General features: G+C 35.5%; 1 protein-coding gene across 17 annotated transcripts in view; it reads left to right on the forward strand.

Annotated features, from left to right (window-relative positions):
* Positions 1 to 4,920: 4,920 nt before the first annotated feature.
* LOC105034992 (uncharacterized) overlaps positions 4,921 to 13,248 on the forward strand; it is a 52,029-nt gene continuing 43,701 nt past the window's right edge. For 13 of the 17 annotated variants that reach the window (XR_012136281.1, XR_012136282.1, XR_012136284.1 and 10 more), the window contains exons 1-5: positions 4,921 to 6,494; positions 10,446 to 10,531; positions 10,632 to 11,000; positions 11,121 to 11,204; positions 11,278 to 11,748. Coding sequence is in view for 13 of the 17 variants with exons in the window: in XM_010910367.4 (XP_010908669.1) it covers positions 5,279 to 6,494; positions 10,446 to 10,531; positions 10,632 to 11,000; positions 11,121 to 11,204; positions 11,278 to 11,748 (2,226 nt within the window). In the remaining 4 variants the exon portion in view is untranslated. The remainder of the gene's footprint in view (positions 6,495 to 10,445; positions 10,532 to 10,631; positions 11,001 to 11,120; positions 11,205 to 11,277; positions 11,749 to 13,248) is intronic. The other 4 variants (XM_010910363.4, XM_010910364.4, XM_010910361.4 and 1 more) reach the window with 2 other exon arrangements.

A 13,248-nucleotide genomic window follows, 5' to 3' on the forward strand; every position in this document is an offset into this window, starting at 1 on the left:
GGCGACATTGAGAAAGGGGAGGGGTGCTATATTTTCTCATAGAAGAGAGGAGAGGGCACGGCATCTTTTGGGGTGAGAGTTATTCCACAATGAAAGGGAGTGGGGCGTGAGGATATTTAAGTATATGGGGTTGTTGGAGTTGATTAAGTCCTATTCCAAATAGGATTCATGATTTTTGGTCAAACTCTAACTAATTCTTGAATCCAATCTTAACCAATTTAGGAATTAGTTATAACAAACTAACTAACTAGGTCCTAGCCCAATTATGAAACCAATTAGGTCCTAATCCAATTAGAAAATTAGTTAAATTAAAATCCCATCAATCTAGAGTTTGATTCTTCTCATCTTATTGGATATCAGGGAAGCTTTTGATCAATAGATCTTGATCTAATCAAGCTTATTATCCAATAAAATTTGATCCAATCAAACTTAAATCAAATTAAATTCTTTTCATCTCTAAGATCAATTGGAATAAGTCCTATTATCCATTAGGGCTGCATCCAATCAATCCAAAGCAAACCTAACTGAATCCAATTCAATTAGATCTGATCCAATTCCTGTTGCTTAATCAAATTAAACCAATAACAATCAAATTGCTAATTAATTATTTCTCTAATTTATCAATCATTAGTAAATAATTTATTGCAGTATATAGATGGATGTTGGTCTTATTACTGCTTTGCTTGAGAGATTGCATCCAGAGACACACACATTTCATCTTCCATTTAGTGAGGCGACCATCACTTTACAGGATGTCAGTATCCTTATTGGACTACTAGTTGATGGCGATCCAGTTACCGAAGTTGATCCCATGCTTACTATTTCGGAGTGGCAGGCTTTGTACTTGCGATTACTAGGATTTGAGCCTGATATCCAGTTTTTCGATCATTCATGACTCAGGATTGAGTGTTTGGATGATCATTATCGACATTTTCATATTGCAGATGATGCATCAGAGGAGATGGTGTAGCAGTATGTTAGGAGTCAGGTACTGCGGTTGTTAGATGGTGTCATGTTACTTGATACTTCATCGAATAAGATGAAGTTGATATTTTTGCCATTATTAGAGGATTTAGACTTCGCTCGTAGACTCAGTTAGGGCAGTGCAGTACTAGCTTGTCTGTACAGAGCTATGTGTCGGGGTTCTTATGCTGATCAGAGCAAGATTGGAGGTTATTTTATATTATTACAGATATGTGAATTAAAAATTTTTATTTTTAATATTCAATTATAGTTCACATTGGGTATATCATGTATGATTTTTTTGAAATTTATAGATTTGGGTATGGGAGCGTATGCCGACTATCAGTCCATTACGACGACAGTTGCTCGAGATGCTATCAAAGCAGCATGATCCTGATGTTCCATTCAGACTAGACGGATCATTGGGATATAGGTATAAAAATATTACTTTTTTTACTTGAAACTTACTATTTTAAATCTGATAAAATTTATTTAACATGAGTAGATTGTGAAACAGATAGAACGTTGCATTCAACATTCATCATGTATCGACGAGAGTGGCAGGGTTTATAGGTGCTAGTTGGATACATTAGTTGATACATATAGATGGATAAATTTAATTTTTTTATAAATATCATTTTACAGTATTCATAATCTATTAAAATTTTAGCTTACTAATTTTTTTTTATTTTAACTCTATCAATTTTTGTGAGAGCCATATACAGATGAGATATTGGCTATATTACCGCAAATGTGTACAGTTGGACATGACATATGGACTGCTAGGGTGCCACTTATTTGTTTTGATATGGTAGAGTGGTATTTTTTTGATCGTGTCCTGTGGCAGTTTGGTCATATTCAGGGCATTCCAAAGCAGTTTGATACCTACTAGGGACTTCATCGTATTGATCGATGAGGGAGAGCTCGTATTGACTGATGTATCAAACATGCAGAGTACATCGATATTTGGGATGCACGTCGAGATCACATTGTTCATGGTGATCCCATTTTGAGAGACCATTCATATACCGAGGACTACATAGCTTGATTTTTTAACATTACAGTGCGAGTCATTAGGCAGCCTCGGTATGCAGTTTCCGGATACGAGGACGAGAGTTCTGCTGTGCATCTTTTGGTAAGACTACGAAAATTAGTTTATGTTGTTTATGTTATATTTTTATTTTATATTTTACAGTATATTAACTATTTTATTTTTATTTTATAGACTGATTCTATGTCGGATCTTGTGTTAGACGCTCGTCGTGCTTTATCTACGACTAATGAGGACGAACGGATTCAGATACTACGTGAGATAGAGAGAACAAGTTTTGGAACATTGGTGGCGATTGGTGTTGATCTATATAGCTGTGCACCTTAGTATGGAGCAGCCGATGCACCAGATATGAGATATACACCGTCACCATATGTTCCATATATGTCATCATCGCATATTTCGCAGATGTCATCACTAGATGCTGCACAGATGCCACTGCCTTTTGATCTACAGATAGCAGTGCTTTCTTTTTCTTACATCCCCCAGATGACATCATCGGGTACCAATTGGCCATATGAGTATGATACTTTCTTTTCAGGCCCATCCGTGTATCCAGATGAGAGGGTTGAGTGAGTCGTTCAGTTCGTAGATGATCCGACAGCATTAGTTATTTCTGAGCAGTATGACCAGCAGACCTCCACTGATATAGGGGAGGAGCCATCACAGCAAGAGCAGGAGCAACCATTGAGGACTTTCCTGAGAAGGTCCAAGCGACCATGGACACCACGACGTCCTTGTAGGACTTAGTCTTTTTTAGATTTGTACTTAATATTTTTGAAATTTTTATTATACTATTTTTTGTACACTTGATATTTTTATTTTTTTTAATATTATTAATTATTAATTTTATTTTATATTATTTAATTTTAAGTGATCGGATATTATGCTTTGTGGATATGGATACACATACTCTAATGTGTTTCAGAACATTAGGAGAGAAAAAGTTATGCTAAAAGAGCTATAAAAATTATAACGTAAATAATAATAATATATCGGATAATTTAATTATATTTCTTAAAATATCTAAAAATAAGTTAAATCAGACAAGTCGGTGGGAAACTATCAAAGTTCAAGTCAATTTTTTGATATTGAGATGAATCGGACCGCATTGGTACATCTCGATCAGGTACGGATACGAACAGTTACGTACGGTGCGGTATAGGAAAAAAAATTAATTAATTTAAAATAAAAAAAATAATTTAAAATAATATTTTTTATTATAATTAAAATTAAAATTTTTATTTTTTTAAATTTAAAATTATAATTTTTATTTTTTTCTCCTTTTTTTCTCATTTCTCCTTTTTATATGGTATTTTTTATTTTTTTATTTTTAAGATTTTTTGGAATATTTTTTAAAAAAATTAATTTTAAATGAGGAAAATAATTTGAAATTATATTTTTTATTTGAATTAAAATTTGAATTTTTATTTTTTAAAATTTAAAATTATAATTTTAATTTTTTTCTCATTTTTTCTTCTTTGTTTGGAATATTTTTTAAAAAAATTAATTTGAAATGGGGAAAGTAATTTGAAATGATGTTTTTATTTTAATTAAAATTAAAAATTTTATTTCTTTTAAATTTAAAATTATAATTTTTATTTTTTTTATTTTTTAAATATTTTATTTTTTTATGATATTTTTTATTTTTTTAACTTTTTAAGATATATTTTTTTGACATATTTTTTTAAAAAATTAATTTGAAATGGGGAAAGTAATTTGAAATGATGTTTTTTATTTTAATTAAAATTATAATTTTTATTTAAAATTTATTCAAAATTATAATTTTTATTTTTTTCTCATTTTTTATGATATTTTTTATTTTTTTAATTTTTTAAGATTTTTTTGAGATATTTTTTAAAAAAATTAATTTTAAATGGAGAAAATAATTTAAAATGATGTTTTTTATTTGAATTAAAATTAGAATTTTATTTTTTAAAATTCATTCAAAATTATAATTTTTATTTTTTTTCATTTTTTTCTTCTTTTATAATATTTTTTAAAAAAATTAATTTGAAAAGGAGATTGTAATTTGAAATGATGATTTTTATTTAAATTAAAATTAAAATTTTTATTTTTTTAAAATTTAGAATTATAATTTTTATTTTTTTTTCAATTTTTTTATGATATTTTTTTATATATTAATTTTTTTTAGATATTTTTTTAAAAAGATAATTTGAAATGGAGATACTAATTTGAAATAATGATTTTTATTTTAATCAAAATTATAATTTTTATTTTTTTATAAATTTAAAATCATAATTTTTATTTTTTTTATTTTTTTTTATTTTTTTTAAAAAAATTAAAATTGTCAAATAAAATGATATTTTTTAAAATATCATTTGAAATGGTATTTTCAAAAATATCATTTCAAATGACGTTTTAAAAAATATCATTTAATTTGATAATTTTAATTTTTTTTTCGTCGTTTAGTAAAAAATGGGGAGGAAAAAATAAGTGACGTGATACCATTCAAAATGATATTTTATGTTATTTATATTATTTTAATAAATAAATTAAAAATTAAATTATTTTTATAAATAATTTTTTTTAAAATTAATTAGGTAAAGTACTCTCTCTCTTCCTGCGTGCTATTGAGTCGCTCCCGTGCAGGATGCCGCCCATCCAACAAGCATCACACGATGTCTCCCCGTCACCCCCAACTCTCCTTATTTTATCTGACCAAATAAATAGCAATAATAAAAATAATATAATATAAAATAAAGAAACGAAAATACTTCGAAGCCCAACGATGCTATGAAAATGGTCTATCACCACGTTTCATACGACGACTGGTGCTAGAACGAGAACCAATCAAATCGTGCCAGATGGCATGACCTTGGTATTAGCTGGGTCGACTAGCCTTGCTCGTGTCATCTCTTTTTCCTGCTTGCCTACTTGTAACGCGAGCAGGAGCCCCGATTAAACTCTCGCACCAAACCAACACAGCGGGAGAGCAGGAGAGGGAGGAAAAAAAAAAAAAAAACCGAAAAAAAGAACCCGATATCTTCTCTCGTCTCGTTGGATCTCAAACGGAAGCGAGAAAATAGAAAGAAAAATAAAAAAAAAAAAGGAAAGAAAGAAAGGGGCGACCGAAACCCTAACCCGAGCGTCTCCATCGCCGTCCGCCGTCGTCGCACGCGAAGGAATCCCCACCGAAGGGGCTAGAGTTAGGGTTCGGGCTAGGGCTGGGGTTTCTGCGGCGGTGATGGGCTGCTGTCGCGGGTCGCGTCCATAAGCGGCGGCCGATGCCAGCGGCGGAAGATGACGGGAAAGGGCGTCGGTAGGGTCTGCGGCGCGGAGGAGAAGAAGCCCTGCCCGGTCTTCCGGCCATCGCGGTCGGAGGAGGCGGCTGCCGGGGTGGATCCTTTTGCCCAGGCCCGTAAGGCCCTCTCCGACCGCTCCCCATTCGACGCCGAGGAGGCCGGCCCTAGGGTTCCGACGCTTCCCGCCGGTTTGGCCGCCTTTCTCTCAAAGCCGACGAAAGGCTGCAGGAAGCACAAGAAGTCTCATGGGGAGTCCGGGGAGAAGCCCCTGGGGCACGGGCAACCTCCTGCGGCTGCTAACGTGTGGGACCAGACCGAGGCGTACTTCCGTCCGGTCACTCTGGTGGACATCGACGCCTTGGTTCCTAAGCTCCCGTTAGGATCTGGTACACTTGATTCTTGCCTCACCATTCCCGTCTCTGGAAATGTCACCGGAGTGAATAAAGATGATGTCCTGGACGCAGCCACGGTTGAAGCGAGTCCAAGCTTCCGGATTGAGAAGAAAGATGTGGAGGAGGAGGAGCAGAGGGCAGAGCAGGTGGCAGAGGAGCAAGCATTGGAAATTGACGAAGTTGGAGCAGGTGCTGATTCATCTCCGGAGAAAGAAGAAGATGACCATGCGTCTTTGAATTGGCTTTTGGGTTCAAAGGAGAGGTTCGTTCTCACATCTGAGCGGCCTAACAAGAAACGAAAGCTCTTGGGTGGAGATGCTGGCTTGGAACGACTGTTGATACTTCCTCGTTTGCCGGCAGAAGGTGCTTCTGTCTGTGATTTCTGCTGTTCAGTAGACAGTAGCGTGAAGTCAAATCAGTTGCTTTGTTGTGGTTCTTGCAAGGTTTCGGTGCACCCGAAATGTTATGGTGTGCATAAGGTTCCAGAGGGAGTGTGGTTGTGCTCTTGGTGTAAGCGTTTGGGGGCAGTGGGAAAGGTATCGAAGGAAGATGGTGATGACCCCTCTTTGAGGCCTTGTTTGCTTTGCCCAAAAGAAGGTGGAGCTCTGAAACCTGAAGGGAGGGATTCTAGCAGGAGTGCTAGTGGCAGTGGGGCGAAGTTTGCACATTTATTTTGCAGTCTATGGATACCTGAGGTGTATGTGGAGGACATTGGGGCAATGGAACCACTTATGAATATTGGAGGAATACAAGAGACGCGGAAGAAGTTGGTCTGTAATGTGTGCAAGGTCAAGCATGGAGCATGCATCCGATGTAGCCATGGTATGCTTCCTTCCTTGCAGTTTGTATGCTTGTATGCCATTTGAAGATATCTGATTTTGTTTTAGCATTTTTGTTGTCTTTATTCATTCTCTATATATTATTCATGGCATGAACTGAATATCATATTAGTTAAACACTATTGCCATGTTGCTTGTTTTATCTTAAATTTATGTAAAAAAACTAGCCTCACCCTACATGAGTCCTTGAATATTGTTTACTCTATATTCTATTTCTAATCTCTATTCCAGAGGCCATAGATTCCTTTTTCTTCTTTCAGTTTCTCTTACATGAAGCTGGAAGTGCACATTCTCTTTGAGCATCTGTTATTGACAATGAAAATACAACTAACCACTGAGCAGTGGAGGTGGTAGCCCTACATATACTACTAGAGATTCAAGACACAGAGGTGTGCTAGTTTTTAACACATAGTTGTGGAACACCTTAGGCAGCTCCAAGCAATGCACCTGGCCTATTGCCCAAGAGATTACCCACTCACTTTTAGCAATTTCTTATGTTATTGACTTAATTCAAAATCAATCACTTGCTATGGTGCTTCTTTATTTATTTCTAAACTTTAGTGGTCTACTTTGAAACTTTAGTACTTCCTCTTCGTTACTGTCGACTGCTTAATATCTTAACATGCCTTAAAGCCTTAAAATTATGTGCTGAATATAAGCAACTAGGAACACTTTCAAGATATATTTTTTTGATTTCTAAAGTTTATACTAAATTTATAACTTAAAATAATATTAGAAATGGTAAGGTAAACCTTGTTCCCTTAGCTTTGGTTGTAGCAATTTGCCAAGTTTCCTGAATTGTCCATATTGCTGGATGCTGGAGTGTTGGACTAGGATTATGAATTTGAGGCTTTTTGTGGGTACTTGTTTAGCACTTATCCTATTACCTTTATGACAGTTCTTTGGACCCAATTTGATGCATCTTTTATTTTTTAAGCATCCAAATGTCATTTACAGAAGGCAATTGCAACAGTATTATTTAAGTACAAATAACCAAATTATATCTACGTATACATACACGCATAGCATTCGTCCGTAAATACCAATTTTTGTATAGTCTATAGGTGATGGTCCATGTGAGGATCACCTAGATATTTCAAGGCATGCCAAATGCCCAGAAGATTGGCCAGGCCACTAGGCGACCACCTGTAACAACAATGGATTAACTATTAGTGGTAGTATCTTGTTTCATAATTGTTGACATAACCTGTAAAAAGAGGAAATACCTTGTTTTGGTTGTGGAAAAAGCTTATGATAAATAATATGGACACAATCCTTGGATGGCTTGATGCTGGGTTAAACAGTCAGTTCGAAAAACTTTGCTCCATTCTTTTATGGATATTTCTTGTGTTGAATCCTTTTCTCTGTGGTCTACTTGATGGTACATGCTTTGGAGGAAGGTTATGGTAAAATAATGATGGACCTCATTTTGGCAGGCGAGGAGGAAGGTTATTGAACTTGTGTGCTAAGGCAATATATTGGTGCAATTACATTCATGCATGCTGCTTGTGGATAGATTAGGGAGTTCAGAAAGGTTTCACCAGCAATCAACCTGAAGCCCCAGCCACTTTACATTCATTAAAGACGCATTAGTTGCTTATCTCCAGAGGCATTGTGGTGGCTACTATGGACATGTGAAACAGTTTAGTTGTTGAAAAGGCAGTAAAAGTTGAGCACTCAAAAAGTATAACGGCTTACAAATTAGTTGGACAAAATTGAGCGCCGGCTTTCAAATCTTGATGGCATTTTGTAAATGACTGAGATATTAGAGAGACAAAAGATTTCCAAATAAGTCACTTTTGCTAACTTGGCTTTGTAGATCCGCATTATGAAGAATTGACAGATGAAAGGATAATGCTTATGCGAGTTTTTTGATTATTTTTAAAATAGTATGTTTTTGCTTTAAGAATTAACTATTTGAATCTATAAAACGAGATTCTACCAATATTGCAGTAAGCAACATCTGTATTCTCAAAGTTCTTAAAATTATTAAGAGTAAAGCAGATTAAATGAAGCTGATATATGCCCTTGGTTGTTGAGGCATGATGAACTGGAAAAGTTCAGCTCCTTTTCATGCATATGTCAGTGAAGAAAGTTCCTGAGAAGGAAGAAAGTTGGATAAAGTTGAATGAGCCCTTGTCATATTATGTAGTGCTATCACAATCTCACTGACTACTAGATGGCTAGATTTACTGAGTTAGAATGTTAGATGGTCAAGAAGGCTCATTAGCATAATATTGCTATAGCAAAGTTGATGATGCCCAGGCATGTAGTGAAAATGGGGCAAGTATGAACAAGGTTGTCATGGCACTAGTAACATGGAGATGAAGGGATTATTGATTGAGGCATCTTGCATATGTGTTATCTAACTGAGATAGTTATTTAGGAGCATACGTGCTAAAAGGCTAAAGAGGAGATAGAGACCAAATAAGTTGAGAATGTGCAGTGAATCCGCATGAGGAAGCCTTATCTAAGGACTTGACAGTAATCCATTGTGAAATATGTCAACTTCAAATTGATTGGATAACTGTTTATGTTTCTATTATCTCAGAGCTTTAATGTTGGCAACCTTCTTTGCTGTCTTCGAAAAGTGTCCATGCTACATTAGTCATCAATAGGGAAAGTTTGTCAGATGGTTTTATCTCATTATGAACTTGTAATGATATTTCATTCAGGTATGAAGAATTTCAACTTCAAGGTTGGTTATATTTCTATCTTAAATAGCTCTTTGATAAATTTCATACTGAAGAACCATTGTACATGGAATCATTTATTTATTCATTGTCCTGAACAACCATCCTTTTTCATGGTTTTGTGTCTGTGGTGTTATGTTACATAAAGTGTCTCGCCCCAGGAAATGTAAATGTCATCAAGAAGGTTCCTCTCAGGGTTGGCTTGATGCTCTGTGCTGGACTATCTTAGTTGTTTTCTTTGTCGTCTCACCGGTGTTGGATGTTTACTTGCATTATTTTCTTTAAAGTTTCATCTTGAGATCATACTTTGTGTGGGAGTGATGTCGGATGCCTGTTCTGTCTTGTTATACCCTTGTTTTCCATTGTTAGAATTTCAGGAGGCCTAGTTTCATCTGTTTGCATAACGTAATTAATATCCATAACCACTTTCCAGCTTGTTGAATATCCTCCAATAGATTAGGATGATGCTAGGTAAAAAGCACCGATCTTTGTGGCTTTTATCTTCTGTGCTCAGAGCTGTGGGATAACTCTGTTAAGATGGTTATGTGGATTACAGGTTAAAGGTGCTCAATGCATTGAGGCTTTATATGAAATTATATCTGATGAGTTTCCATCTTTTATTTCTTAATTTGTCCAATAACTTACTGCTTTCCCTTATAAAAATTTGGCTTAATTTCAAGAATCAAGTAGTGGCAGATAGCTAACTGTGGCCTTCATATGCCATCTGATTACAGCCATGAATTGTCTTTGGATTTTGAACATTTATTTGGCAACATTACTTGTCATTTTAGAGGTGTCATGACACTTCAAATATTATTATATAGCTCCAGTCTTTTTTTTTCCATTAACCTATGAGACAGAGGAGTCTGAGAGAGAAGCCATCTCTGAATTCAATGCGATAAAATATATTATCTCATATTACAAAGTAAGTATCTTAATGGAAAATTGTTGTGGTTTATATTGATTAATTTTCAAACTTTGTTGATTATAGGCTGACTATTATGTAATTTTTATCTGCCAGTTACCTCATGTCAGATACATAATGCCACCTTTAGCTGACTTTTTTTATGCTACTTCTAAACTAGTATCATGCTATTGCTGCTGCTATAGTGAAAGTTACTTGGTCTTGGCAAATCCCTAGCTGGTTGAGTGTTAAGGCACCTTATTTCCTAAAGAGGGGACTTAGTCTAATTTTTTTCCTGGCTTGACTGATGTTTAATCTTGTTGTTATGATGTTTCAGGAACATGCAGAACATCTTTTCATCCTCGATGTGCGAGGGAGTCCAAGCATCGAATGGAGATCTGGGGAAAGTTTGGATGTGATAATGTGATGCTTTTTATTTTTCTGTCTGCCATCTTAAATCTGTTATTTTTTTCTTATTCTATAGCAAGACAAGCTGATGTTGTTGCCTTCAATACATATGTAGGTTGAGTTGCGAGCTTTTTGCTCAAAGCACTCCACTTCTCAAGGTATGATCAGTGCCCAGTGTGCAAAAAACCTTGCAGTGCTTGTTGATGATGACTCTTCATTAACCAAGCCTCCACTTGCAATTCTACCCACAAAAAGGATACCAAAGTTGAGGCTCACCCGCAACAATAGAGATAAAACCTTGATGCAAGATGAAACAAAAAAATCTAGTTCTGATAAAATGGATATGGAGCAAGATGCATTGACTGGTAGATTAAAATATGAAGGTGGTAGGTCAGAGCCAGATAATGACATGAATACTGATGGAATTATTGAGAGTGGGAATATCACTAGAAATTCCCCTAATATTGCTGTAATTCTTAAGAAGGTACTACATGTGGAACTTATCTTTCAAGTTGGAAGTTTTTATTTTGAACGCAACCAATTTGTTGCACATCAATATGACCATGGCTCTAGATCTAAGCTTTTCTTTGTGATCTTGTTACAGTTAATAGATCGAGGGAAAATTAATATCAGTGATGTTGCATCGGAGATCGGCATTTCAACAAATTCCTTACAGGCAGCTCTTGTGGTACATCGTGGAAGTATTTTGTTTCTTCATATGTGGAAGTATATGAGTTTTGACAATCTTGTTTTCTTGGCAGGGTGAAACCACATCCTTCTCCCCTGGATTGAGGTTGAAAATAATCAAATGGCTTCAAACTTCTGTACATATGCCTGCTGCACAACCATTGAAAGCTAAAAGTGGCTCTGCAATACTATCAGATAATAAAGTTGCAAGGAACAATGATTCAAATGCTGCTAAAACAGCAGGTTCTTATATTCAAGGTGAGGACAAAGTTGCTAGTCTTGAAATGCCAGATGCTGTTTTTGTTAAATCCTTACCACCACGGAGAAGAATGAAAAGCAACATCAGAATCTTGAAAGATAACAAAATGTTATGCTCATCTGGGGAGTTACCTTTTATGCCACAAAATGGTAATGAAAAAACAGTTGATATGATGGGTGGAATTCTGGTTGCTCTCGCTGAAGATATGAAAGGAGATATTAATGGCAAGAATTCTTCTATTCTTAATCAGAATTGCTGCTTGAAGGAGCAAGAGAATTCAGACATGGTAATAGCATTACCTTATATGTTCTTAGCTTTTTAACTTATTGGATTGATTGGTGAATGTTGTCTCCTATCATGTCAAATGTTCTGATCTTCCTCCATGCACAATGTATTTGAATCCATTCATGGTCCCATGTATACTGTTCTGTTGTTTTTGATTAGCATTTGTTTAATTTGGATCTGGTTTTAGCTGTATCTCTTAGTTGCCTCGCTGCAACTTTTGTCACCGAGGGTTTCAACTATGGTTTGTCATACTGCCCCATATTGAGAGTATCGTACCATCCCATTCTAGTATAATATCTCGTACCATACTGGCACTCGGTATGCTGTTTTGTACTGTACCCAACCTCATATTGACACTGTAATAGGATGGTATCAATATGGGGTCTGGTATCGAGATGGCGAACTTTGGCAACCAATGTGATAAGCGAGCATCCTTTGAATTAGTTTTTAGTGCTTGAGGGAAATAACAATGTGTAATTATGGATATGCTTACAGTATGAAATGGTTTTGCCAGATGTACCATGCCACATCCTTTTGGAACTTAGTGCATCCATCCTTTGCATTTCTAGATTCCATTTTATTTTTGAAATTAGATATTTTTTCCTTAGCTATAATCCCAAACTTTGATGCTCAATATGATTATAGGAAAAGGCATTTTCCCTGTACATGGACCATGTAATATGATTTTGTTCCACCAATGGAGCCATCATTTCTTTCTCCTCTCATCTTTTGGGTTCTGAAGTTGTCTTCTTCCTACAATGACAACAGACTTGGTGTGCATTGAATCCCTTGCATCCTACAAGGATCTAAATTAGAGTCAAATAGGCACTTGAAGTGTTTGGTTTTGGATTTTAACCTGACATGAACATCTTGATTCAGATCATTGTTTAAAAGCAATGATTTGATAATTTAAAACAGTATGTGCTCTATTATTCTAACATGAAATGAATGTGCTTGGTTTTCTATGTTAATCCTACAAACTTAAAATTGTGCCTTTTTGTAGTGTATTATGTAGAGTGGCATCATGCATTGGTCAATCAGCTTCAGAGTCAAAAAGATTCAAAAAATTATTTCAACAAGAATTATTGAACTTGTATTTTCTGGTTTTGAAATTAAAAAGATACACAATTGGAATATTTGAAGGAGCTTGAAGTGAAGAGAAATTCTTGGCCTTCTAAGACCTTTTCACAAGGTTTCAATTCCCAACGGGACATACCCCGAGATGCTGGGATGAGGTACCATCCGAAAATCATCCTACCATCATCCTAGCATCTTGATTTATGTATGCATCACGGGGCATCCCTTGTCCCAACTGTTGGGATGGGGAGGGATTGTGGTGCTTCCTTTTTCACAGAAAAACCAGGATGACCTGATTCCATGGGATTTAAAACCTTGTTTTTTGAAATATGAAACTTCATGGTATTGGTGGTGCTTCCTTGAGAGGTTATTTCAGGTTCTGGTTCTGATAGGCATAATCGTTGGAAACCAGTACTTTGCTAGA

This window comes from Elaeis guineensis, chromosome 13, assembly GCF_000442705.2.
Source record: "Elaeis guineensis isolate ETL-2024a chromosome 13, EG11, whole genome shotgun sequence".
Classification (NCBI taxonomy): domain Eukaryota; kingdom Viridiplantae; phylum Streptophyta; class Magnoliopsida; order Arecales; family Arecaceae; genus Elaeis; species Elaeis guineensis.